Source organism: Mastacembelus armatus, chromosome 7 (genome assembly GCF_900324485.2).
Source record: "Mastacembelus armatus chromosome 7, fMasArm1.2, whole genome shotgun sequence".
Taxonomy (NCBI): Eukaryota; Metazoa; Chordata; class Actinopteri; order Synbranchiformes; family Mastacembelidae; genus Mastacembelus; species Mastacembelus armatus.
The window spans coordinates 25,218,148-25,246,022 of NC_046639.1; the positions used below are offsets into that span (position 1 = coordinate 25,218,148).

At 40.2% G+C, this 27,875-nt stretch overlaps 1 protein-coding gene across 1 annotated transcript; it reads left to right on the top strand.

Moving 5' to 3' along the window:
* The first annotated feature begins 2,950 nt into the window (after nucleotides 1–2,950).
* Nucleotides 2,951–27,646, top strand: LOC113145754 (piezo-type mechanosensitive ion channel component 2). The gene is made up of 56 exons (XM_026332815.1): nucleotides 2,951–3,014; nucleotides 4,364–4,459; nucleotides 5,688–5,789; nucleotides 5,919–5,964; nucleotides 6,192–6,351; nucleotides 6,443–6,656; nucleotides 6,785–6,998; nucleotides 7,545–7,722; nucleotides 8,648–8,746; nucleotides 8,845–8,886; nucleotides 9,081–9,207; nucleotides 9,443–9,597; nucleotides 10,282–10,548; nucleotides 11,304–11,395; nucleotides 11,536–11,683; nucleotides 11,936–11,995; nucleotides 12,907–13,055; nucleotides 13,185–13,349; nucleotides 13,687–13,728; nucleotides 13,993–14,025; nucleotides 14,357–14,469; nucleotides 14,722–14,897; nucleotides 15,107–15,283; nucleotides 15,443–15,607; nucleotides 15,875–16,075; nucleotides 16,161–16,365; nucleotides 16,529–16,630; nucleotides 16,763–16,928; nucleotides 17,685–17,928; nucleotides 18,020–18,116; nucleotides 18,415–18,574; nucleotides 18,979–19,068; nucleotides 19,216–19,307; nucleotides 19,463–19,528; nucleotides 19,736–19,848; nucleotides 20,032–20,152; nucleotides 20,408–20,482; nucleotides 20,643–20,809; nucleotides 21,009–21,208; nucleotides 21,399–21,557; nucleotides 21,797–22,120; nucleotides 22,231–22,489; nucleotides 22,772–22,960; nucleotides 23,096–23,303; nucleotides 23,483–23,615; nucleotides 23,783–23,930; nucleotides 24,037–24,251; nucleotides 24,541–24,699; nucleotides 24,837–24,984; nucleotides 25,200–25,388; nucleotides 25,797–25,889; nucleotides 25,983–26,152; nucleotides 26,353–26,469; nucleotides 26,612–26,691; nucleotides 26,907–27,126; nucleotides 27,391–27,646. Exons 1-56 carry the CDS (start codon nucleotides 2,951–2,953, stop codon nucleotides 27,644–27,646), a joined length of 8,250 nt encoding a protein of 2,749 aa, XP_026188600.1.
* Nucleotides 27,647–27,875: the final 229 nt, after the last annotated feature.

Genomic DNA, 27,875 nt, shown 5'->3' on the forward strand with positions numbered 1-27,875 from the left:
AACATAATAGAAAATTCATACTTTTAAAATTTATGCTAAATTGATTAACAATTATGCTAATTAATCTTTCTTTTCTGTTAAGATCTAGGTTGATTTAAAGAGCACACACTATCCTTTAGCCCTACACATATCACAAGTTAAATGTGTGAATATTATGGACTGAACAAGTCAACAATATGTTATGAGTTCATCAAGATCAAGATGCCTTGTGTTGCAGACACATCTGCTGTTTGCTAAGGTTTGTTGTAAATCCAATGTAATGTAATGTTCCCTAGTGTGAAAGAGAACCAACCCTCAGCGATGATGAAAACTAGTCAGATCTTACTCCCGTCAGAAAGTCAGAACAGAGGATCAGTTTAGTACGGTTTTGTTTCAGTAACAGTAAAAGCAAAATGCATTTGTGAGCAGTCTAAAAGCTCCAGTAAGCTCCACGTTTGAATCCCCTGGCAGTCCTCTGGGTTTTGCGGCGGACTTTGTAGTGACTGTTGTGCTGACCTGGTGTTCTCCTGTGCACGAGGTGAAATCAGTCAAAGTCTCCAAGGAGCAGCTCCCATCTGTTAAACTAAGATTTAAAAACTACAGCCAAACCTACTCTCTGTAGTTTGGTTGTTCACAATATGCGTCACTGCAATCTGCCTGTACGTCAGCTGTATGACACATGCGGAGACTGGACATAAATATAAACATTATAACTGCTTTGCATTTAACCTGAGTCTGCCATTAACTGTCTCCAATCAACATTTCTTCACTCCACTTTTGTGCTTGTTTTGTAGATATTAGCTGTCACTGTGTTTACATACACAGCCTGTGGTCTGTAAACTGCAGCACTCTATTGTACAACTTGCTTCCTGTTTTTTTTTTTGTGTTAGACACAAACTTTATCACAAAACAGCTTTTTTTTTCCAATTTCAATTTCTGAAAACTGACCTCTGTCACTGACTACTCTTTCCTCCTTTCCTCTGTGTTCCTTAGTGCACATACCACAGTTTACACACAGTTAGTGTGTAGTATAAGCAGTATAGACTATTTTTTGTATCATAGAAGGTGATGGGAACAAATACAAGCATCACTGAAATTGGTAAATGATCATAAAATATGTAAATGCTAGACTAACTATTCCCGGTAACAGATCAATATTGGCTCAGAAGTCATCAAAACCAGGGCACTAAAAGTATCTAAGAATTTTTCAGTAATGTTTTTGCAATCTTTCTTTCAGCTAATAAATTGCCAAACTCACACTTTCTCCCACTATATCAGCCCCCAAGACCCTTTTACAGCATATCTGCTCACAGCTCTTTTTAACTGCGCTGTCATGAATTGTTAGCTGCCTGCTCAGCACTCATTCTCATCATAATCAATTTAGATCTGCTGCTGAGGAGTAATTGAGTGTGTTTTTTTCCCTCTCATAGTCACAGGGTTTATCTGCCCACAGAGGAGCATCAACTGTGATGATCTACAGACAAAGGAATTTATTAGTTTAATTTGGCCTCAGTTAACAAGATTAGGAACTTCTGGCTGATTTGGGTCTCATAATGACTAAACAGACAGTAATAAATTAGACACCTAGATGTTATTTGTAAAACAGTAAGGATGAAAACAACCTAAACCCATTTTTCTTTTGCCTCCTCTTTCATTTTAGTCTCATACTTCTGTAAGCTGTGTAAACCCAAAGTAGCTTCACAAAACAAAAAAGTGTAATTAACCTGTTGCAAGATGGGCCCCAACTAACAATTATTTTAGCATCAATCTGCAGATTTTTTTCTCTTTTATATTTTGATCTGAAAATATTAGAAAATTGTAAAGATAAAAATAAATAAATAAATAAATAAAACGTCTTAAAACTGAACATGTCTTCAACTTGCTTGTTTTGTCCAACAAACACACTGTATTTTTCCCAGTTGTGGTAATTACATTAACACTGGACACTAAACCACAGAATAATCATCAGTTCCTCAAATTTACAGTAAATAGACTTTACAGAATCCAATATATAAATTCTCTGTTACTGGAAATAAAATTCACCAATCTAGCCAACTCACCTCAGTCTTACACAGACACCTGCTACTGGACTTTTCCAAATTTTTTGCCATATATTTTGGAACAAGTCTCGATCCTTGCATTGTGCATTCCTCTGTAGTCACACCAGCTCTTAATGGCCTCGCAGCCATGAATATTAGATACACTTCCCTTCACCCCACAGCATAAATGTGATGAGCCAGCCTGACGCGGCTGTAAGGAAGCAAACAGTGATGTCTGAGTATCCGTCTGGGTTTCAGATATAAAGTAATCAGACTGTGCTTTAACATAATGCATGAATGAAGGCAAATATATTACATTCACATGCCAAAACATATAACACTAAAAAAAGGTCTTTTTAGCATAATCACAGTCAAAACCATCATAATACTGTGTGAATTATTTGTTATCTGTTGTTGTTTGTTTGTCTGGTTTTATGTATAAGTGGAAGCATGTTTAGCGGAGAGTCTCCTGAGTAAGATCAGCTTCAGTATGAGCATAGTAACAGAGATACTGGATTACAACCCATTATGTCTGGGAGAGACAGAACGAGAGAGAGAGGTGAGCGAGGGAGAAGAGGGTGTGACAGAACCACAAGTAAATAACAGAGGGAGTCATCTTTTTCACACAATTTTAAATCCGGATCCTCCGCGCTCTCTCCTCTGTTCCTCTTCACACTGCTGCTTGTCACTGGACCGACATTATGTCTGTCCCGTTATAGTTTGAGTGTGTTGGACTCAAACTATATCGCCTGTATTTTCATTGCTGCATTCGAGGATGCTTTGAGGCTGCATACATTTTCGTCTACGAAATGTGTGAGCAGGTTGGCATTACCCTCCGCATTGCTAAGACGTTTACTTACTTGTGCAAACATCTACAAGGCGATAGTATCTGAAGGAAGCTGTGTGGGTGTCTCTGAAACAGAAAAGGAGACATGGCAGGGGACCTCGTCGTTGGGATGCTCTATAACTTACTACTACCCCTGCTCCTGCTGACTGGTGAGTTCAGGTCTGATTATTTTATTTGTACATTATTTGTACACAAAGGAGATTTTGGTGTGTCCTTCATCAGAAGAAAGAGTTCATATTATGTTTGGTTCAAATGGATAACTGATATTTCTGTTGCAGTTTCAGATCTTCATATGTCAGAGTTATAATTAGAGTAAGAATAAGGTTTGGGTGTCTACTAAATCAAATTTCTAATTGCTACCTGCTCAGGGCCATGAAAAAATACCAGTAAAAGTTAAAGAGAAAGACAACACACACAACTCTTAGAATACTTGTTTGATATTAAAATACTTTTTTGAATTTTGAATAGACGGACGTTGTGGTCTGAAGGCCGTATTGCAGACTTTTTACACATCTGACTATTGCTATTCCTTCTGTTGATCAAGTGGTCCTTAATTCCTTTCCCACAAATAGCTTTCTGTGGTGGCCTATATTCCCATATGCTATCAGCCTTGGGTTTTCATAATTATGTATTGGTTATAATTCCTCCATTAGCTAAACAAAGATGGTGTATTGATTAGTTGGAGTTACTGCAGTATAAGTTGGAAGCGATCTTTTTAGTACTAAGAAAACACACAACACTGATTCAGTTTTATAGATTAATATAACCTTGTATTACATGCATACACTCTGTATGGTGTCACAGAGTTAATGTGTCCAGCAAGTGTAGCGTGTTAGATGTTGTGATTAATTCTGTTTACTGTATTAACATAATGAGGTTTCTTGCAGCCAATAATTGTTCAATCTCACAATTTTATTTTAGATCCTAGTTGGCATCTTTGTTTAAAAGTTAAGAAGATAAACCGTTTTCAAAGCACCTCAAGCAAAGGTAGAATGATATGTGATACAATCTGAAAGATATTTAATTTAGCCACTGAAGGAACATTTGGAATAAATACAAATGTAATTAAATACATTTAGATAAAGACATTTAAATTCCAACTTTTTCCCTTGTCACAAATAATGTTTTTGTCAATTTGTTTAACCTGGTGTCTTCAACAGTTACCACCCTGGACTGGTGTAAAACTAAAAAAACTACTGGAAATCTTGGAAAGCTGTGTTAAGTTTTTAGATGACCTGTGGAAATTTCCCTTTAGAATTTATTTGTATGAGCACACGTTCACAGTTATGTGAGATGTACAGTAGGTTACACCCACACAGATCATTTGTTATTTGTTTTCTTTACTGCTTTCTCTACAGCTGTGCCATTTGGTGATATACAGAATAGATTTCAGAAATAAAAACTGACAGACTGACAACTCTTAAGTTTTTTGTGGACAAATTTAATTAATTTTGTATCACACAAATGAAGTATGTGTTTTATTTCCTCTAAACCTCAGCTTCCTCATTTCGCTACAATGGTCTGTCGGTGGTGTACTTCCTGTTTCTGCTCACCTTACCACTGCTGCCGAACCCCACCCTGGTCACCATGAAAGGTGAGAGGGTCTTCCAATACACATATGACATGTTTACGATTTTAAGGTTTGGGTTTTGCATATTTACTCATCTGTGTCCAAACTCACTTAAACAATATTTTGGTTCATCTGTTTTATTTATTTATTTATTCTGTTTTCTATTATATTTAGTAAATTATAGATGACGTGAATATATGAATTTGCATGTGCACACATACACCTAAACACCTAAATCCATAACATGTACTGCATGCTATCTTGCTCTCCATTTATTACTTCATGATGAAAGAAAAAATATAAAAAACAAACGTTTAATCGTTAAAAAAAGTTACAATAACGAGACAATAAAGCACAAAACGTTATATTAAGTAAGACAAGAAGTGTGCTTGTGTGCCTACTGTTTGTGTGTCTGCTTTCTCTATATTGATTACTACATTCAGAGGAATTAAAGTATCTATACATCTCCCCCAAAGTACTTTGTAAAGGGGATGTGGCTGGTCAAATCAATTATAGATAGCCTGGTAATTACAGTTAGGAATTAAAAGATGTGATGTCAGCATTTTGACAGCAGTTTTTTCTTATTTTCCCATCTCTTCCTTCCGTCTAAAAACTATCTGCCTTTTAGCTTGTCTGTGAAAGCATCATGGATCCCACAGTTGTCTTTATCTCCCTAAAATGATCTTGCTCTCCTTGGGCTAAGTGGTCAACTGTGTGTACATCCCTTGTGTGCCTGTGCATTTGCTTTTTTATGCATCCACCTATACTTCTGTGTGTATATACTTCAGGGTATATGTGTTTTATTATATAACTCTTACTGGGAAGCAGACAGGTGAAATTAAGCTAAAAGTCAACAACAGATTTGCTGCCTCAGCTAATGTTGAACTACGTCAGCATTTAATGTTGTTTTATCTCCACTGTTTTAATTAAGTGTGCAGATCTCTAGACTGAGATTCTTAACATTTATTTTCACTACATTCAGCATTTAAGTTTTATCTTTGCTGAATGGCACAGACAATAAATTCATAAAAATCTGAGTTGTTCTAATTCAGAGATAATTATCTCAAGGTTATATTATTATCATTTCATTTTTTCACAGATCACAGGATGTGAGTATAAATAAATAAGCTATAAATTAAGAACAGCTCAATAAACTGTCAGGATATATAACTTTTGCATGTCGTAATTATGATCTGTATTACTTCAATTATGTTTCATCGTGGTCATTATTACTGTTTGCTGCTCTGTTTAGGTAAAACAGGCCAGTTTCTGCGGATTATTGCTTATACTAGTGTGACCTTTCTGACCCTGCAGTGCTTCATGCAGATCCCCTTCACCTACATCCCTCCTCACGGTAAAAATAAACTTGTGACACTGTTTTTTGTTGTTTTGTTTTTTTTTTAACAAAATACTACTGATCCTGTGAAAGACTTAAAAGTAAATACTGGTTGACTATGAACATGATGATCATGTATTTTTACAGTTAGCGGCCACTGGGAAGACTTCCTTTTCCACGTGGGAATTGTAAGGTATGGTTTACATTTGACTTGTGTGTTTTCAAAGAGCCTATCAATTGTTGCATGGTAAAACAGGGGCAATAACATAATGCTGACAAACTATGAAGGAAGGTAAGTGTTTATCATGATTAATTTATTACAAATGTCAAGCAAGCCTGAGAAAATAGATTTTCATACCATCTTAGTATGAATGACGGGCAGAGGAGATTACACCTACAGTAATGCCTGTATGTTCCCAGATTCAGCGCGGTAGACTCTGGGAATATTGTGCGCATTTTGGCCCCAGATGTGGGCCTCTTCTTCTCTTCCCTCTTCTTACTGAGGCTTTGCAAAAAGCTACTGCGCAACATGCCCCAAGTCAGTCTCCATGAAAATGGAATACCGCAATCTGACCCTGAGGTAACTGCAGTCACACTTACCAACTGCTACACTATTTTGTCATCTTAAGAGCCCCACAGCGTCATGTCAGTCTGTTTTACTGCTATGGCAGGAAGGTGACACCACTGAAACAGAGTCTGACGAAGAAAGTGACACAGAGGGCTCGTCCTTTGACAGCTCAGATGAGACTACAATGCCGGTTCAGTCAGGCCCTCCCCAGTTTGTCCAGAAACTGATGGTGTTTGCAGCTGGACTGAGGCTGCTGCTGTCAGCAATAATGAACACAGCAGGGAAGGTGGTGGTGACCTTACTGCTGGGGCTGGCAGGTACAATACAGACGCTTATGTGTGCTATTTTTGTATGTATAACTCTGTCCCTATATTGAGTTTATTTCACTATTATTTTTCCTTTTACTTTGTGACACTGCACTTGGTGTGCACGTCTGTCTGTACAGGTATCGTCCTGCCCTCCCTCACTTCCGGTGTGTATTTTGGGGTGTTTCTCGGTCTGACATGGTGGTGGGTGTTCGGCCGCTCGATCAGCCTGCTTCTCTTCAGCTCTCTGTGCGTGATGATGACCATTTTCAGTGGAGGACACCTGGTGGCTCTATACCTCTACCAGCTGCCCCTGTCCCAGCAGCTTGTACCACCCGAGGACATCTATGCCAGGTACAGATTTAGACTCAGACTGTATTTTATTTTGACCTGGTGTTCTTATTAAATGTCAGGTATCACCAAGGTTTATGATGGTTTCAATCTAAGCATCTAACCTAACACAAATAAAACTGCTTAGCTTCTGAATTTTCAGATAATTAATTCAATCCAAGAATCAAGTCAAGGTCCTTAATTTTGAGTCTAAATTTGGCACTACATCAATAGCCCAGTCTGTAGCTTGTAACCTATGAAAAATTAACTGAAAGAATGTGTTTTATGTATTCTATATATCTTATTATCTCAAATGTGAAATAACTATTGTTTAGATTACTTTATTTAGGTTTATTGTGTATTTAGGTTGCTATGTGATATAGCACTGTAAAACCAAGAAAAGGTGTATTTTTACTAAGAAAAAACTTTTACCTAATGAGTGTTTTCATGTTGAGTTATCTTTCATTAGTTAATACAAACTCATATTTCCTATCCTCACTCTATCTTCCACCTTCTCTACTTACGTTTTCCTATTCCATCTTTATCATACACTCTTCTTCCTCTTCCCAGACTGTTTGGTATGACAGGTGTGATCAGAACGAACAGTTCAGACCCACACACTCTGGGTCTGCATCCACATGTCAGCTGGCCTGATTTCATCAACCCTCTGGTTCTGCTGCTCCTGTACTACACACTGGTGGCTCTGCTGCACAAATGGATCTACATCACGGAGGAGGTTTGTGTGTTTGTATTGTACATTATCATGTCAACCAAAAAAACATATCAAGTTCTGGAAGACTCTATTGCATGTTTTCCTTTAGATGAGGTGTGGAGTTCTCATTTTAGAATGTATTTATATTAACAAGCCTCTCAGTTAAATGAGGGGCAGGTTACACCTACACAGAGCATTTGCTGTTTGTTTAATCTACAACTGTGCCATTTTGTGATATGCAGAATAGACATTATGCAAAAGTGTGTTCTATCTGTGCTGACAAATGTAGACAATTTTGTATCATACAGATAAAGTATGTGTATTATTTCCTCTGTATTTACCCAGTTAGTCTTATCAAGTTAATTTATCTCTTATACACTTTCATTAATGAATACAAACTCATATTTACTCTTTCCTGCCTTTGCTCTCACTCTCTCTTTCCTCTTCTCTTTTTCCCTTTAACCTATATGTATCAGGGGAATTATGTTCAGACGCTGATGTAAGACATTTAATGTGTCTGACTTTAGTGTTTGTAGGATAATTTGTATAGGGTTATACATGCATGGGCTAGTCACTAATCTAGTGTTGCTACTACTGTGTATTGGGAAATGTTGAGTAAATAAATTCTCTTCGTCCAGGGGAGACAGAGACTACTTTCCAGAGTGTCTTTTGTAATGTTGGAGGGTGAACAATCCTAAATACTGCTACTGCTGCTACTACTAACAATATGACAACTACAAGTTACACTAATACTGCTACTAGTGATACTTCTGCTACTACCATTATCGGTAATTCTACAAAAACAAATGCCATGAACACTCTAACCAATGGCCCTTCCAATGACAAATGTCCTTTACATAAGCAAGTGTTATGTTCTATGCACAAATCAGGCTCAGTAACGTCAAATAGAAGTCAGATGATAGCTTACATGACAGTATTCGATGGGTGTTGTGTTTCTCAGGATATTGTCGATGGTGAGGAGTTTGAGAGTCCACTAGAAAGTCCAGAAGTTCCTCCAAGTTTTTCCCGGGTCATATATATCTCAGGGGACAAGGTGGAGGTAACCCTGGAAACATACACATTTTTTCCTGCAGTTGTTTCACTGGTCATTATATTAGCATTTCTCAACACATAACCAACCAAGATGTTCTCTTTCAGCTGTTGAGCAGCACAGATGAAGAAACCTATATACCAGATGAGGCAAGCCCTTTTGTTGCTATGTTTTGTTTTAAAAATTAATCACATTTTTATCACACAGAGGTGAGGTATGTGAACAGTGGTAATATACATTTTAGAAGTGTGTACACAAAAATCCTACTGACATTCTCACAAGTTTTTGGGTATTATTTACAGTGTGACCTAAACATACAATATGATGTGCTCTCTTTCTTCAGCCAATGAGTTTAATGATGAGCACTTCCTGGGAAGATGTCAATATAAATGATCTGGGATCTCTCTTAGAAGGGGAAGGGTACGCAAACTGTTACCCTGGACCACAGTATGAAGTGTCACCGTCACATGGTAATTATACTCAAATCTCCAAATACATCACCTCAGCAACTATAGATGTCAGTGTAGTGTTCTTAAAATTCAGTAATACATAATTTCCTGTTAAAAATCTGGCAATTAAAAAGTGTTTTAGAACTACATGGACTACTTTGTCCATTAAGATTTCTCACTGTAAATCTAATTCTGTTTAACCTGTTTACTAACCTCTTTCATGTGATTCTTTCCATTTGTCGTTCACTTGTATTAGAGAAAGAAGCTGAGGGAGAAGTGGAGGAGAAAAGTGAGGAGATCCAGAGGAGTCTGACAGAGACCTTGCCTGCTCCCTCAGGCCCAAGTGGTCTGGTCATCTTTGGACAGCTGGTGCAAAAACACAGCTATGTCAGCGCCCTTATCATCATGATGGTAAACTACATACAGTACAGCGATAAGTCTTGTAGTAACCATAGCCAGTGCCCATCAAAGAGACAAAAATAAATAAATATAATAAGAAGATTGTAGATTAGGATGACTGAGATATACTGTAGCTACTAGTGCAGACATAGGTAATGTGACAGATATATGTTAAAAAATGTAAAAAGCAACAAACAATACCCTAGACCACTGTGGGACCGATTTACTCACACACACAAAGGCACATAATGCACAGTTGATGATAAATCAATTGATATAATAGCTGGTTGTTATTTTCATTGACAGTTTTGAGGAGAAGCTAAATGTTAGCAACGCAGGCTAGGCTAATTTAATGTTAGTGCATTACCTTAGCATTAGCTTGCTAAAGGTAGTATACATTAGCTGAGCGAATTTAAACGAAATAACTGTTATTCTGACATGTTGGCTTGTTCAGCTCGATGTTTGACACGAACTAAACACATATTTAATAAATTTTGTGAAAAACATCGCGGACATTAACGATACCGCTAAAACTTCATGTTTAACAATAACGTTAGCCGTTAAAGTAACATCGACTAGCTAGCTAACGCTAACGCTAAAACATAAACTAGGTTCAAAACATAAAAAATAAAACAGGAACAACTGTTTTTCCTGCGTAAATGCAACCACGTGAACAATATAAAGTTGTATCTTCAGGTGTGGAGCATCACCTACAACAACTGGCTGACTTTTGCCCTCCTGGTGTGGTCCTGTATAATCTGGATGATGCGGGACCGGCGCCGTTACGCCATGATGTCCGCCCCCTTCCTGGCCATCTACGGAACCGTCCTGGTGGTGCTGGGCTACGTCAGCGGGCTGCGTCTGAACCGGGCCGAGCTGTACCCCGGTCTGCCCCCGGCTGTGATTGTGGACTTCGACCTGAGCAGTTATCACCCCGCGCCCTGCGTCCATCTGGGGGCTAAGGTGAGAAGGACATACCGGAAGTTTCCTTTTATGAAGACATTTGTTTTTGTGTTGTTTTTATCTGTTAATATTTATGTTGTTTTCATCTCTAAAGAATGTGAAGCACTAGAAGACTTTAAGATCTTCTAAATCTACTTATAACATTAAATATCTGATCAGGTTGGCAGTGCTATTTGACAGCATATGGTTCAATTTCTGATATATGTTTTTTTTTTAGTAATAAATAAATCTTAGTAATAAATAGGCTTTTTCCTGTACTCCAGGTCATAGCAGCCGCAACGAAATACCACATTTTTAACCAGTGAGATGAGCACTGATCAAATCAGAAACACAGGAGTATCCTGTGCAAAGTGACCAGTATTGTTAAAGAATTTGTCAGAAAATAGCATGTTCACATACAATCCCATCGACTGTGGTATCAAGCTGATAAATGATTCACCTATGTGAATAAGTGGGTATAGATGATGGATGGATGGATGGATGGATGGATGGGTTTCAGAATATTTGAAGAAGAAAAACAGAAAGCGCTGTTGAAGGAACTGTAGTTACTGTTCTTAACATTTAAAGATCAATCGGTTCTTAGCATTCCTGCTAATTAGACACTTTAAAGTCAATAATTCAATAATAATAATTTTAAAAATTGTGCACTGACCAGTAACTTTTGAAATGAAAACTTACCTAAATAGTATTTGGAATTTAACTTTGTTTGGTATTTTAGGTTGTAGAACTGAGATGATGTACTGTGTTGGCTGCAGGTTTTCTACACCTTCAGCTTTTGGCTGATGTTTCGTCAGCAGGTGAAGGAGCGACAAGAGGAGCAGAACAAGAAGGAGGAATCTTTAGATGAAGGCAAACTCATGTCACATCTTTTATTGTCAAATAGCTTTTTATAAGGATTAGGTTACTCTGTGCTGAGCTGTGGTGCCAGGCTATACGACTGATGGAAACTGATTTTATTCTTTGCCTCCCTATCCTCCCTCTGTCTATCATCACCCTCATCCTTCATTTCCCAGCTGAGGAAAGTCAGCCGTCACCTCTGGTAGCAATGGTGATATCAGGTGTGAAAGGGACGCTGGTGAAATATTGGATCCTCTTCTGCTGCTCTATGTTCTTTGTGGTCAGCTTCTCTGGAAAGGTATCTATTCACAGACTTTCTAATTAATAATTTTTCCAATTAAATATGCAACGTTTTACTTTATGTGCTGTTATCAAATGTTTTTGCTGTCATAATTTAGGTTTTTGACTTTTTTTCAGTTTCTGTTGGCTTTATTTTGGATATCGCATTGAATGTACATGCGCGTAATATGTACGATTTAAAAAAGTAACTGCCTTTCATTTCTGAATCAGTGTAAATTGATCTGATCTTTACAATGTTTCACTTGCTCAGGTGGTTGTCTACAAGATCCTCTACATTGTCCTCTTCCTCTTCTGTGTTGTCCTCTACCAGGTTAGTCATTTTAGTGATCTGGCTGGTAACAGACAGCCAAGAAGCACAGTGCAAACAGAAGAACAGTGCTGATTTTTGTTTTCCAGTGAAGCTGTAACTTACAGTACCAGACACTCTTTATCTTGTGTGGTAATTGCATTTCTCCTTGGTGTGAACATTGACCTGTATGTATGGATTTATTCTGTGGTTATAAACTGTATACACAGAGTACATGAAAAGGGGAAATTTGATATGGAGACTGCAGGCATCACGGAGTGGAGAGGAAATTCACTTTTATAACCAAGCTGTTGTGTAACACACTAAGAACAGTCATGTTGATCTTGTGTGTGGGACTGGCGTGTTAGTTTTAGTGAATCATTAAACTGTTGTTATTGTACATAAAATTACTCAGTATGGGTCTCCCTCACACACAAAAACACACTATATACAGCTAATATATATTTTTTTACAGTTAACAGTATTGATTGTGAGTCATAAGCACATTCACAGCCATTTTTGTTGATGTTTTCCTGGGTTTTCTTTCCCATCTTATGTTTCTGCTGACCTTTTAGAAACACAGTGGGCACTTACAGGAAGGCCTAATGGCTGCGGAGGTGACGTAAGACAAAATAACATAATTTGTCTGTTTGGACAACATCAGCAACACCCTGATGTTTTACATGCCAGTGTGTGTGATGGGAGAAATAAAGGCAATGGTGTTATTAATGTTGCTGAAGCTGTAATTTTATCTGCTTCTCTCGGAGGGTAAACGTTGTTTTGTCTGTAAGTTTAACTCATGAACTGCGTGAGTAACCCTCTCAGCAGCAGGTATTAAATATTGAAACAAGAAACTTAATTACAGTAGACTGAGTTGAGATATAAAGATCAGTAACGTGAGAGAACAAAACACTGTATATCACATCTGTTTTCAGATTCACTACACCCTTTGGCGTCGGGTCCTGAAGACGTTCTGGGCAGTGGTGGTCGGTTACTCTATGGTGGTGTTGATAGCCATCTACATGTACCAGTTCAGAAGTGTGTCTGGGCTGTTCAGACAGATCATGGGCATGTCGGAGGAAGGGTGAGTCTCTAAGTTTATGTTATGTCTCTAAAGTTATGGATTGTTACTCATTTAAAAAGCATTTTTTCTTGGGAAGTTTTTTGGAGCCTCACCCTGACTTTTTCTCGTTTCTCCTGTCTGATTCTCTAGTCTTCGTGACCTGGGCTTGGAACGGTACGACACAGTGGAGCTGTTCGCACGTATTCTGCTTCCTGCTGCGTTCCTATTGGCTTGTATCCTCCAGCTGCACTACTTCAACTCAGATTTCCTGACTCTCACGGACCTCAAGAACATCCCAGTCAGACAGGGTTCCAGGTGAGATGCAAGAATGTGTGAAGGAAGGGAAATAATATACAGCAAAAATAAAAATAGTCATTTTTGTCAATGGCTGGTAAGAAAAATCATCAAATTGCTACAAAACCACTTTGAGTAACATATGTTTAATATGGTCACTATTAAAGGGCCAGTGTGGCAAAATGTAAATAAAAGGAGAAATAAATTAATTTATTATAGTAATTTTTTCAGATAAACAGCTATCGTCAATTAATGAAAGTTTTCTGAGATATTTAAACTAGCACTTTTTGTTTCTGTACGTACTGACTAGTAAACATGTGTATCTTTCTTTGTCTGATGCATTTTTCTCTCTGCTCAGAGAGGAAGAGCTCAGGAATTCAGTCACTGTGATATCTGAGACGTAAGAAGCTCATTTATTCTTCCATAAATGTTTTCTTGCGCTCACATCTCAGACACTTGGACATTGTCTGAAGACCCATCATAATTGAAAGTATCTCATAGACTCGATTTAGTAGAGAGAATCACTGTTTGGATGCCAAAGAGGTGGCAGATTCTTCTGTAAATGCATTGCCTGTGACTTCTTAACAACATTAGGTCACATTTACTATCACCTGTACAGAAATGTTAACAATACTCACAGCAGTGTTTTTCATTTTATCCCCAGCATTAAAGAAAACATTGAAAAGTTCCAGAAAAAGTAAGATTTGTATTCATGTCTTGATTCTTGTTGTTTAATTGAATGACTCAGTATCTGTGTCTGCATCTTTTGCTTATTTGGAATATAATTTATGTATTTGGAAATAACAAGAAGCAAAACTTTTTAAGTGTTTTTGGTGGTGTATAAATGTATAATGTGAATAAAAGGATAAGAACTGGTTTACCTACATCACATGAACCAGTGCCATTAATGAATGAAGTTATGTTTTTTTGGGGAATATTTAAATAAGCAGCACTGCCTACTCAGATTAAACATTCTGTGATTATTGGGCAAAACTGTAAAACACTCCCTATTGTCCACTGCTGTACAGACTTGTGAAGGAGCAGATGGGAAGTGGGAAAAGTCAGGAGACCCTGGACAGAGTCGAACTACAAACGTCTTCAGAAAAAGGAGCTGAGGAGCCAGAGAAGCAAACAGGAGAGGGTAACTACAGTTGTCATTCTTCAATTAGAAGCAGACTCAATTATTAACATGTATCATGCCTATCCTCAAATGTTGCTTTTTTTTATGCCAATAATACATTTTTTTGGTAATATTTTACAAATTTGCCTTTGGGTACATAGATGTGCAATATATCATAAAGAAGTCTCTAACCATTAGCTTATGTATGAGCCATGTGAAAGCTATAGCGGTGACACTGAAATGATGTTCCCTATGCTCATAACGTCCCTTCAGAAACTGCCCCCAGCAGTCATGAGGACAAGTGGTTTGTGATTGTGGACCGGGCAGGTCTGCTCATCATTCAGACTCTGTCAAGACTCTACAAACTGCAGGAGCTGAGCTGGAGGCTGCTGGAGCTCCACAGCCTGAAAATCGTTTCCTCTGGCATCATTTGGATGTCACTGCAAGAGGTGTGATGTTTAGACTGTGCATGTGTGTGCAACATAATGTGTAAGAATGTCTGTGTACAGAAACTATAAGTCATAGTAATTTTCAATTTTGATGTCTTTGTTGATGTATAAGATTCACTGTGACTTCTCAAAACATTTCATATCAGGTACAGATATTAGTAATGCTCATGAATTTTAGGAAAACACAAATAAAACTGTGATTTCCACAGGTTTCTCTAATGAACTTGGTCTTCCTGGTGCTGTGGGTGTTTGCACTCCCTTTCCCACGTTTACGTCCTTTGGCCTCCAGCGTTTCTGCTGTGTGGGCTTGTGTCATGGTGGTGTGCAAGATGTTTTACCAGCTCAAAGTCATCAAGCCCCTTGATTACTCCTCCAATTGCACTGCTGTGAGTATTCATAGTGGTGTCTCTGAGAAATTAAAATACAAAAGTATGAACTTTGTCTTTTGTCTTGTGCTCCAAGTATCACCCTTTATGATTAGGTCAAATAATTCACTGGAAATGACTCTCACCTTCCCTTTTACATGTTTGTCTTCTGTATGTCAGGGCCTGGTATTTTCCAACAGCTCGAACCTGGATGGTGAAGTGGAGCTGATGGGGAACATAGTGGAGCTGCTCAGGAGATCTATTCTCTACACTGAGCCTGTAGACCCCGTCTACTGGTGTGGTGCGCTGCGCAAGTGCGATGGCAGGATCCTGCCTTGTCTCAGGGTACGTGACACACCTGCCTAAGTCTGGCTCCTGGAAAAACTCTTTTAAAAGTACACCTAACCAGATTTAAGCTCTATGCATCTACTCAGACTGACGACCAGGGAAAATATAATTCAGACCTCCACAGATCGAAAGATTCAATTCCTAACTAGACCTTTTATTAACATTAAGAATAATGTTATTTTTAAACTGTACTTTGTAGGACGTTAAAAGGAACATCCTTTAGGACATTTGGGTTTTTTCTACAAAGTGCGTTCTGTGTTGTAGAACCATCTGATGGTCTTGGGCCTGCTGGTGTTTGACGCGACTGTGCATCGCCACCAGCTCTACTTCCGTCTCCATAACGACCTGAAGCCTCCACCTTTCAGCATCATCTTCCAGGATATCACGAAGCAGCACCTGGATGACGGTGTTCTGCCCTGCATCAAATATTTCATCAACTTCTGCTTCTACAAATTTGGACTGGAGGTACTTATGTGTGTGTTTGCATTTCTCCATGTGTGTGTGAACTGTTTATAATATCTGACCACTGAAATGTGGATGCACTTCACAGATCAGTTTAATCGTGGCGGTCAATGTCATTGGTCAGAGGATGGATTTCTACGCCCTGCTCCATTCCTGCGCCTTATTGGCTGTCCTGACTCGGCGCCGCAGGAAAGCTATCGGGGAAGTGTGGCCTAAATACTGCTGCTTCACAGCGGGGCTCATGGTGCTGCAGTACCTGCTCTGCATTGGCATCCCCCCTGCTCTTTGTGTTGGTATGGAACGTTTCATAATCTGTGGTATTTCAGCTTCATTCACTATTTTACATATTTCTGTATTTAGATTGATGAGTGAGTTAGTGATTAGTTTACTGACTAATAATTGTTTCAGCACTTTTTAAAGCTCTATGCGTCTCATTCTGTGCTGCTGTGTTTACAGATTACCCCTGGAGGACTGCAGATAAGCCTTTGACCTCTAATGTCATCAAGTGGTTTTACTTGCCTGATTTTGCCATGAGACCCAACCCTTCATTTATATTCTGTGAGTCCAACTTTCCTTCCATCCTTCTGTGGCTCTTCTCTCCTCTTCCACGTCTGTCCTGTCTTTGAAGAAACTATTTCTCCCCTGTGATGCCTCGGGTCAGATCAGCCATTTCTCTCCTGGTCTTTGCAGATGACCACCTCCTGTTGCTGTGCTCGTCTCTGCAGTGGCAGGTGTTTGAGGAGGAGAACCGAGCGGCGGTGCGACTGCTGGCTGGGGACAACGTTGAGATCAGCCGTAGTCTGGATCCATGTTCCTTCAACCAGTTCATACCTGTTGATAACTTCCTTCACTGCAGGTCAGAAATACTCGTACTAACTCTACAGTATTTATTTATTTATTTTTAAAAAGTTTTTTATCATTTACATTTTATAGAAAGTTGTTTCTTTAAACTAAGAGTAGAGTTGTGTTATAATTTTTATTATGAATGACTTGTCTAAATGTTGATTTGAAATTTTAATGGTGATATGTATTATTAAACATATATTTAATATTATTGATGCTTGATTTATTTTTTCCTCTCCCTGAACATGACTCACCCTCAACTTCTGAATTTATAGTCTCTGGATAAGAGCAGGGAACTCCATAATCAAGCACTTAGTTAATTTCTAACATCTTCCTGCTCTGTCAGTTAAGCTGCAGGTGGAGATCTGGGAGTCCATCACACTGGGTTGTGGTTGTTTTAGGAGCATTAAGGGGTTGAGTTAGATCATTAATTTATGTGTGTTGTGAAAGTCATGAAAGCAGTTCTGGTAAATTGAAATTGCTGGATAAGCACTGATGGACATTGCACATTTCCATGATAGATCAATGCCTTTGTTCATGGGCTTTATTCCTCGTTCTGCTGCAGTTCCTCAACAGATTTGCAATCACGCCATTAAGAGAATATGTTTTACTAAAAGTAAACTAAAACTCGCTAATTTTAGACAATGCTTCGATGTTGAAGAGGCTCTTTCAGTGACTGATTAGCAAAAAGATCACAGTGGATAAAGACAAGAACTTCCTTCTCTTTTCTGCTTTACATCACCTTATCTCATCAATTCAACATCTTCAGGTGCTACCTCGACATGGTGAAAGTGTTTGTCTTCAGCTATTTCTTCTGGCTGGTGCTTTGTCTCATCTTCATCACCGGCACCACACGGATCAACATCTTCTGCCTGGGCTACCTGGTGGCCTGTTTCTACTTCATGTTGTTTGGCGGCAGCGTGCTGATGCAGCCTGTAAAACACATCCTGCGACTGTGGGACTGGCTCATCGGCTACACCTGCTTTGTGATCGCCATGAAGAACCTGCTGTCCGTGAGTTGCCACACCAACTAAAGAAGATCAAAATAACTTCTGTACAGTTGGTTATAGCCTCTTTGTGCCTTTACTGTGTTTTTGTGGCCAGCTTGGTTCTTGTGCCTACCTGGACAGCCTAATGAAGAATGGCTGCTGGTTAATTCAGGCCTTCAGCATGTTCTGCACCATCAAAGGCTATGATGTCCGTAAGTGTCTGTAAACCCAATGATGTACATGAACTGCTAATACTATTTACAGCATACAGATCAACACGAGTGATCAGAGTATTTATTTTCTATTTTATATTATATGAGACCCAACACAGAAATCCACCACAAATAGAGGAACAGCTTATATCTTAGTGTTACCACTAATAGAAACCATTTACTGGACGACATGTAACATAAACATACAACACAAAGTCAGCATTCATGTATTGTTTTTAGTTTTAGTGATATTTATCCTATGTGTGTGTGTGTGTGTGTGTGTGTGTGTGTGTTTCAGCTGATCCTGATGATAAGTGTGAGCTGCCGGAGGGTGAGGCCGGCATCGTCTGGGATGCGATCTGCTTCACTGTCCTCCTGGCACAGAGGAGAGTCTTCCTCAGCTACTACTTCCTCTACGTGGTGTCTGACCTCAAGTCTTCCAAGATTTTGGCGTCCAGGTACTCAGTCCCCGGTTTAGGTCCCAAACATACTGCAAAACCACCCAAGGCAAATAAACAAATAGGCTGCAGGTATAAAAGACAGAGGTAAATGTCTGAACATCTAAGTTCTTTAAGAAATCCAGACTAATTGACCTGTGCTGAGTTTAGAAACAATCAGCAAAGGGGCATGATAGCTAATGGAAGACTCCCAGGGCAGCTTGTTTGTTTGATATGTCCTTGAAGTTAGATGGTCCATGGTACATATGAAAGATAAACTAACTGTAATAATAATAATCTCTTACACGGTGCTTTAAAGAACATTAGAGAAAGAACAGAAAAATGATAAAATAGCAGCAATGATAAATTGAGCAGGTAGAGCCAATAATGAGTAATGTGATGTTGTTATTCCCTCTCTCTCTAAGGGGGGCTGAGCTGTTTGAGGCCAGGGTGAAGAAGCAGATAGCAGCCAGACTGGAGATGGAGAAGAAATCGGTGGAGACACTGAAGAAACAGTAAGAGGCGTAAAGTAAAACTGTGATTACTGCATCGTTTTCACAGTGACAACAATAGAAATTCTCCACCTGGCTCTTCTATTTTTTCATTCCTTGTAAATACTGAACAATAAGTAATGAATTCACCTTTCTACCATCGTTCTGTAGGATGGAGAAAATCAAATCTAAACAGAAGAGTCGGCCCGCAGAAGCAGATAAACCAGGCACTCCTCCTGCTGATCAGGAGGAGGTGACACTGGGTAATACAAGCAATGCTGTTTTTTTAGTTTCTACAGTTAACAAGTAAAGTCTGAGTTCACGCTCACATTTGTTGTCGGTGAAACACATTTTAGATCCAAAGTGTGTTTGACACAGGGTGTATAATGCGTTTTCACTGTGAAACTGTGTTTCCCAGGTGACGATGAGAAGGCAAAGAGAGATGCAGGAAAATGGTGGAAGCCTTGGGTGTCTCAGCCTGGAGGTGAGCAGCAACATCAAATAGCATCTAATGGTGCTCAGGCCTCTCAGAGTGATGCACAAATGATTAAAATAAATCGAACGAAGCACAGCAAAGGCAAAAATAAAGACTGTCCACTGAGCTGCTGTGGAGGAGCAGCCTTGGAGGTCGGCGCTTTGCTCCATCACCAAAAGTCGTGACGTAGTTTTGACACTGCTCTGTTTTCTGCAGTGGAAAACAACTGCGGCTATCACCTGTTTGAGAGTGACAGTGAGGAGGAAGAGGAGGAAGTTTCAGAGAAGAAAGAAGAGGTGGAACCACCAAAGAAAAAATCTGCTTTCCAGGCAAGAGCCAGAGAAACACCTGCGACTCTAAGCTCTTAGGAATGAAAGGGACATATTAAATGTTTTCCACACAATGAGGGAAGATACACAGAGGGAACACTGTCAGGGTTTAATGTTTGCACTGATGTCTCTATATTAGAACATCGTCAGTCAAAGTGTGTATCTGTCTTTGTGCTAACCCAGCTGGCCTATAACGCCTGGGTCACCAGCTCTAAGACGGCTCTGAAGGACCTGAAGAAAGAGAAGAAGCAAATAAAGAAAGAAGAGAAGAAGATAGCAAGGAGAGAACTGCGAAGGCAGCAGGGTGAGACATGTCATGTTAGTGTTGCAGAATCTAATCCCTCTGTGGTCAGTCCTGTTTTCTTCATATCAGTCTTTAAACGCCAGCATGGCTCCTGTGAACAGCAGCTTGTTTCATAGTTAACATGAAATGATTTGGTGATTTTGAGAAAACTTAAACTGCCTAAGGTGTCTAACCTGTGGTACCAGATCTTACCAGTACCAGGTTTGGGCCAGACCAGTTGCAAAAATGATTTCACAATAAAATCTTTTTTTCCAGGCATTGATAGAACAGACTCTAGTGAGGATGAACTGGTTGAAAGCACCATGGAGGAGGAGGGAGAGGAGGAAAAGGGTAAATATGAGTCACATGACCATCACCACAAACTACTGGATCCAACCACCTTTTCCCAACCAAACCTTTATTACCGATCACCTTTCTGATTTGTTATTGCTGTACTGTGAGCTGCAGCTGCAGAACTGTAACTCAGTGTGGACATATCCTGTCCTTACAGAAAACATCCTGCAGCGTATCGTTAATACCCTGAAGTTCAGCTGGGTGTTTCTTCAGTCTCTACTTGATGACCTGACGGACGGCCTGAACTCATTCTGTAAAGCCAACCTGGACATTTCCAAAGTGCTTCGCTTTGAGCGGGCATTACTGAACCAGCAGCAAAAGAAGGTGTAATAAAAATAAAACCAGGTCTTCTAGTTTCATTATGATCAATAACTACAAATGTTTGTTGATTAAACATGACAAATTACCCATAATTGGACTACATGGATTACAAGATGTTTTAATATATGATGTGTTCTCTACTCTGCTCAGCACTTTAAGGTAGCGTTGGCATTATGTTTCCCTCTTTTCCCTCACTCTTAAGGGCAAAGAGGTGAGCCAGGAGAGCGTGAAGCAGTTTTATGAGAACTGGATCTCCCGTCAGAACACGCTCTCATCTCAGGACGACCTAGACGACACTCTGCCTCCTTTCTCCTCGCCGTCCACTGTCCCCTCCTCACATCACACCTACGCCAAGCTGAAGAGCCAAGCCTCCAAAGTGTCCTGGGGCAGCAGCGTTTCCAGGTAGTTTAATGGAAGCTGAGTCAAACACACGTTTAACTCTCTCATGTTTTCGTTCTCTTTCTTCCTTCTACCCTATTTCTTTCTGTCTGTCAGTACAGAAATATAAGCTGGCAGTGATTGGAGCTGTTTAATCTATCTGTCTGTGAGACCCTGTATACTCACCTGCCGTCTCTCTCCCGGTCACCTTCAGCTGTATGACAGATGAGACGATGCTTGTCTCCAGGCAGCTCACGCAGGAGGATCTGGACGAGTCTCCTGCTCTGCCTCCTGCTGCCGACCAGCTCAGATCGAGGCTCCTGAAAACAGCTAACATGGATCTGACCTCCTTTGACACTGAACTTTCACCAAGGTGAAGGGAGAATTTTGGTTCCAGATTTTGTCTCTTGTTTTATTGACATTATATCTTAAATTAAGGTATTAATTAAATGGATTTTACTTGCTTCTGTACCTTTATTTCTAAACAGTATACTTTAGATGTAGATACTTAAAAATGTCCAGTTTCATGCTGTGGATTTTACACAGTAAATCTGTGTAAATGTGTAAATTTCCTTGGTTCTTTACAATTTACAATGTTTTTGTCCTCAAAAGCCGTGAAGATGCTGCACTTCAAAGGGAAGACCAGGAACAAGAGGAGGACGATGAGCAGGAGGACACCAAGGGCGAGAGGAAACCTGAGCAAGAGATGGAGACACAGAAAGAGGAGAAGGAGGAACAGCAGGAGGATCATGAGGTCAAAAGAGAGGATGAGGAACAACAGCAGAAAGAAGAGGATGAAAGTGCTGAATATCCAGGATGCAGTTCACTTGGTTTCAGGGAGAGTGATGGCGAGAAAAGCCTCGACCTCTCTGAATCTCCCAGGCCACTTAGTCACGAAACGAGGAACCTCACTGCAAGTGAGCTTCTGCTCAACAAGTCAGTAGATACGAAAAATGTATTTCCTGAGAAATAGCTATTTTTAATCTTTCACAGGAGAGAGACAAGCTGGTAATCCCCCTCTCTTTTCTTTCATTCCCCTCCTGCAGTATGTTTGAAAATGATGAGATTTCAGAGTCCGACAAGTTTTTCATGACGCTGCCGAGGCCCCTGAAGCTGCTGTTTGGCCTCTATAACACCATGGTGTCCAAGTCAGAGATGTTGTGCTATTTTGTCATCATCCTTAACCACATCGTCTCAGCTTCATTCCTCTCCCTCATCCTGCCCATTCTCATCTTCCTGTGGGCCATGCTGTCTGTGCCCCGTCCGACCAAACGCTTCTGGATGACTGCTATAATCTACACAGAGGTAGCTTGTTCTGACACCGTGTGCTTCATTTAACATGAGTGTATAGATTTTCTCTTTGTCCATTGCTGCTCAAAGCACAAAGGGCTGGTTGGACCGTGACATCAGGATGTTTTCCAAATTAAATAAAGTCTTTATACAAAAAGGGGAATTTGAGCTACATGGCAAGAAATGACTTCCCTTCTTTAGTTGTATTTGTCCATTATTTCCTGAAACCATAAGGATCTTTAACAGCTTGAACACTTGGTCCACTAAACACAACACTCTCTCCTGTGTTTCTCTCAGTTGACCGTTGTGGTGAAGTACTTTTTCCAGTTTGGTTTCTTTCCCTGGACCACCTCTGCCTACCGAGGCATCAACGCCGAGCGTCCCTTCGCCCTGCCCAACATTATCGGGGTAGAGAAGAAAGACGGCTACGTTTTGTTTGACCTCATTCAGCTGCTCGCTCTGTTCTTCCATCGAGCTATTCTCAAGGTAACCATGAAAAATTCCCACTTCACTTTATCTCCTCGCTCAAATATCCCAGTCTACCACTGTGTGTCTTGTAAGAGGCCACTAGCACAGTTGCAGCTGTGGTTTTGAACGTCCCGTGCGTTGGTGTTTGTTCAGTGTCACGGGCTGTGGGACAACAAGGAGGTTGAGATGCCTGATTTCTTCAAGAAACTGAAGAAGAAAGTGGACAAGAAGAAGATGACAGGTGGGGACAAGATGAGCAGCAAGGAGAAAACCCCACGCCGGCTGAAGTTCCTCCCTCTGCACGCCTCCACCAACTCCATATTCTGTAGTCGAAAAAGAGAAGACTCTGCAGGATCTGATGGTGAATAGTCAGAAAAAGCACAAGATATTTTATCAAAATGTGACTCTGTAGTTTTGGTGAATCCGCTGTGAGAATTCAGTCGACTTTTGTTTGTTTCTGGTAGTTGCTGTGTGACTCTAATCACTGTATATGACTAACATTTCCCCATTTCACACCTCTTCTTTTTTTTTTTACTGGAGAGATGAAGCCCAAGAAGCAGCACAGCAAGAAGAAAAGACATCAGCGACACAAGGCGCCGCTGACCAGGAAGCAGAGGATCAGGCAGCAGATCAGAGAGAGGATGCTACAGTCCAAAGCTGCCATCATAGAAGTGTGCGTTGTCTTTCATTATATGACAATTGGGCTGCTGGATTCTGCTTTTGTGCTTGACTGTTAGTTTCATTCTGCTTTTGTCTGTTGCTTTACGTCCTGTTGATCTATATAAGGTGTGAGTGTGTGCACTCTCAGATAAGTGTGTTTCCTGCTTCTGTTGTCCACAGTGTCCTTCACATCTATTTACCTATAAGGCAGTTTTTCTACGACATCATCCACCCAGACTACAGTCCTGTGTGTGATGTCTACGCCCTCATGTTTCTCATCGACGTAGTCAACTTCATTATCACAATATATGGATACTGGGCTTTTGGGGTAAGAGCCTCCGGTGTTTCTCACCAAACCAAGAATATACGTACTGACATACAGTATATAACAAAACAATATACACACAGGCAGACTGATCTTTGTCTCTCTGCAGAAATACTCGGCAGCGGCCGACATCACAGAGTCCCTGTCAGAGGACCAGGTTCCAGAGGCCTTCCTGGTCATGCTGCTCATCCAGTTTGGTACCATGATAGTGGACCGGGCCCTCTACCTGAAGAAGTCCCTGCTGGGAAAGTGTGTTTTCCAGGTGGTGCTGGTGTTCGGCATACACTTCTGGATGTTCTTCATCCTCCCTGGGGTCACAGAGAGGTCAGAGTTCATCGGTTACTTTTATTGCTACTCATTATTTATGCAGCTTTTGAATTCATTAATAGAGCGGATGATGGTATTACTTTTGTTATTTCATTCACTTTGTTAAACATGTCGATGTGTGATGCGTACAATGTACAACGTCACCACAAAAACAAAAAAGAGGAAATATTCTTTTGTATAAGAACACGTCATAAATTTGTTTTCTCCATGAAATATTACGGATAGTAGATAAATCTATGCCCAGTTTATGAAACGTCCTTCAAACATTTTCTTTTTTGCACCACAGGAGGTTCAACAGGAACCCAGTCGCTCAGCTCTGGTACTTTGTAAAATGCATTTACTTCGGCCTGTCTGCCTACCAGATCAAATGTGGCTACCCAAACCGCATCCTGGGCAACTTCCTCACTAAACACTTCAATTACCTGAATCTTTTTCTCTTCCAAGGGTATGAAAATGATTACAGGCTTTAATAACTACAAAAAACAACACAATAACACCACAGTGATTGTAGCATCATTGTATCAGACATGTTTTCTGCACTGTAAACTTTCTTCTCTGTTCTTGCCTCCGTTCTTCTTCTAGATTTCGTTTGGTTCCCTTCCTGACGGAGCTTAGGGCGGTGATGGATTGGGTTTGGACCGAAACTACTCTGTCTCTGTCCAGTTGGATTTGTCTTGAAGACATTTATGCTAACATATTCATCCTCAAGTGCTGGAGGGAGTCTGAGAAAGTAAGTGAAACCATGAACTAGCATGTACTGCTCGCTGCATTTAACCCTCAGCATTATCACTGCATATTGCCCAGTATAACTACAATTAAGCAAAACTTATATGTAAATCATCATCAAATGCCAACAACACTTGGATCTTGCATACTACTGAACTTTTTTTTATACATCAAACTATTTCTTTTTTTTTTTTTTGATCAACACTTTTTTTTCCCCAGAAATACCCACACCCTCCAGGGCAGAAGAAGAAGAAGGTGGTAAAATATGGGATGGGAGGATTCATCATCTTTGCTCTCATCAGCATCATCTGGTTTCCGCTTCTTTTCATGTCTCTGGTCCAGTCAGCGGCCGGGGTCACCAACAGGCCAGTGGAGGTGTCCATCCAGCTCAGCATCGCAGGATACGAGGTCAGGATCGGTACCAGATCATTAAACCATGAGCTAACTTTCACCCTTTTTCTTTGTGTGCATTATAAAACACTGAAGCTCATATTCATTCAGAGATTCTTGCTTGTATAAGATCAAACAACAAACTTGCTTTTTGTTTAGGGAGGTGAGGTGGTTTACAGTTAGAAGTCAGACTTTTGGACAAAAATGTTTGGATTCATCTTCTATAGAAAATGTAATGGCGACCCATTTAATCGTGGTCAAGATATGTCAGTCTGGACCACAGCAACCACCTCCCTGCAGAACCATCATGGTTTACACCAGTGATCACTGTTTACGGTGCCTCCAGATGTTCAGCTGTCACCTTTGTCATAGTCTGTCTGTAATTATAGTCGTATGTTTTACACTCCAGTTTTTCTGTTTCCACAGCCTCTATTCACCATGAGCGCCCAAGAACACAACTTGGTTCCGTACACAGAAGCTGGATTCAACCGACTCACCAAAGTCTACGCTACTCATCCAGTAAGACACCCTTCGTTTAACATCGTTGACATTTATTGAAATAGTGGATATGTAAACTCCTTCTCTCTCTTCGTCTCTCTCTCCCTCTCCCAGTCTGCTATGCAGTTCATAATGAACTACTTCACAGAGGACATTGTTGTTGCTAAGATCAAGAGCGATGCCAGTTTGCTGTGGAGCATCAGCCCAGCCAGTCGAGAGGCCATGATAGAGGAGCTCAGCAACTCCTCTCACATATACATGACTTTACGCTGGACGCTGCTCAGGTCAGTGTGTGTGTGTGTGTGTGTCATTTATTACAGATCCCTAGAACATAAATATTGGGCTTGAAGTACAAGTGCTAACAAATATAGTTCTCTAAAATGTGCTTAAGTAGATACTTTATGTGTAACTAAACTTCATTTGCATAAAGCTCTGAACCAAATTTTGCAATGTGATACGTAATGCTGCTCCCTGCTGTCCCCAGGAATGCATCCATATCAATGAATGCAGAGACGGTGGGAGAACACACCGTGAAGTTTGAGGACAAGGCCTTAAGGGAAGGGATCATCCAAATGCTTAAAGGCAACAGTAGCAAACCTGTGTGAGTATAAATTGAGGAAGCTGTGTGGTGTGAACTATTTCTCAGTGCTGTTACAAACATTCATGTAGCATGTTTCCAAAAATATTTTCTACGTCATGTTTTCAGCTCAGGAAGTGTTTAGCCATGTTGTTCTGTTCCGTAGGATCATTAACTCTCTGCTGCCGAAGTTCCTCAGGGGTCCCAAAGGACCAGAATCCAAAATGGCAACCAGGATGAAAGTAGGTTAGTTACAGTTTACTGTGTCTACAAATATTTTTCATAAATAATAATAGCATTCTTCTTATAATATCCAAAGCCATGTTGTGACATATTTGTTTGTGATTGTCGGATATTTAGGATTTTATAAATCCTCTTTTGAGTGTATCGGTGAGTCTCCAGAAAGACTCAGCTGATTCTGAGGGATCAGTCGTGTACATAAAAATCCTGTGTCCTCTCAGAGCACTCAGACCGCCCAGACCTCCAGGCGCTGGCTTTCTTCAGGCCCATGTCAGTCAAACTTCAACATGTCAACAGGACATCAGAGAAAGAGGCAGCTCAGTGGTGGGTGGTGAAGGAGTGCTCCCCAGTGCTCACCTCCTCCGAGTGTCACAGCATAGAGATAGTGGTTTTCAGTGATAAAGTCAGCCCCTCCAGTCTGGGCTTCCTGGCTGGACATGGGTAGGTCTTATTGAAATACATTTGGTTTAGGTTTTAAAGGGACATTTCTCCCACAAATACAGTAACTATTCGTCAGACTGCTAAGTTTAGCTGAGGTTTGAAGGTAACGTAAAATAATAAATTTGAGTATTTTTCTTTTTGCTCTTTTAAAACTAAAAATTACTGAGTGCATTGGTGATCTACAGATGCTTCCATATCCTTTAACAAGAGCAAATCACAGACTTATTTGAACCTATCCACTTCCTCTACTTCTATTCACCACAGCATCGTGGGCTTGTACATGTCAGTAGTTCTGGTCATCGGAAAGTTCGTCAGGGAATTCTTCAATGGGATCTCCAGGTCCATCATGTTTGAAGAGCTGCCATGCGTGGATCGGGTCCTGAAGCTCTGCACAGACATTTTTGTGGTCCGGGAGACAGGAGAGATGGAGCTGGAGGAGACCCTGTTTGAGAAACTCATCTTCCTCTACCGATCACCAGAGACCATGATCAAGATGACCAGAAAGAAGAAAGACAGCTAGGGTTTGGCACCATGTCATGCTGGTATGGGACGCACTGAGAGTGAATGTCACTGATTCATCACTCTAAATGGATGTATTAGAGCAAAAAAAAAAAAAACAACCAAAATGATCCATTATAACCATGAACTCTCCTGAAGTGCCCCTTAACTAGATTCTGAATCCCTTTTACACCCTGCTACATGACCTTTGACAGGATAGGCAGATCGTTTTTTTAGAAATCATGAGCTAC

Excerpts from the sequence above, each read along its gene's own strand:
- LOC113145754 (XM_026332815.1), top strand. The coding sequence starts at position 2,951 with ATGGCAGGGGACCTCGTCGTTGGGATGCTCTATAACTTACTACTACCC. Across the intron at positions 18,117-18,414 it reads CATCAAAGGCTATGATGTCC|CTGATCCTGATGATAAGTGT; the intron begins GTAAGTGTCTGT and ends TGTGTGTTTCAG. Across the intron at positions 23,931-24,036 it reads ATGGATACTGGGCTTTTGGG|AAATACTCGGCAGCGGCCGA; the intron begins GTAAGAGCCTCC and ends GTCTCTCTGCAG.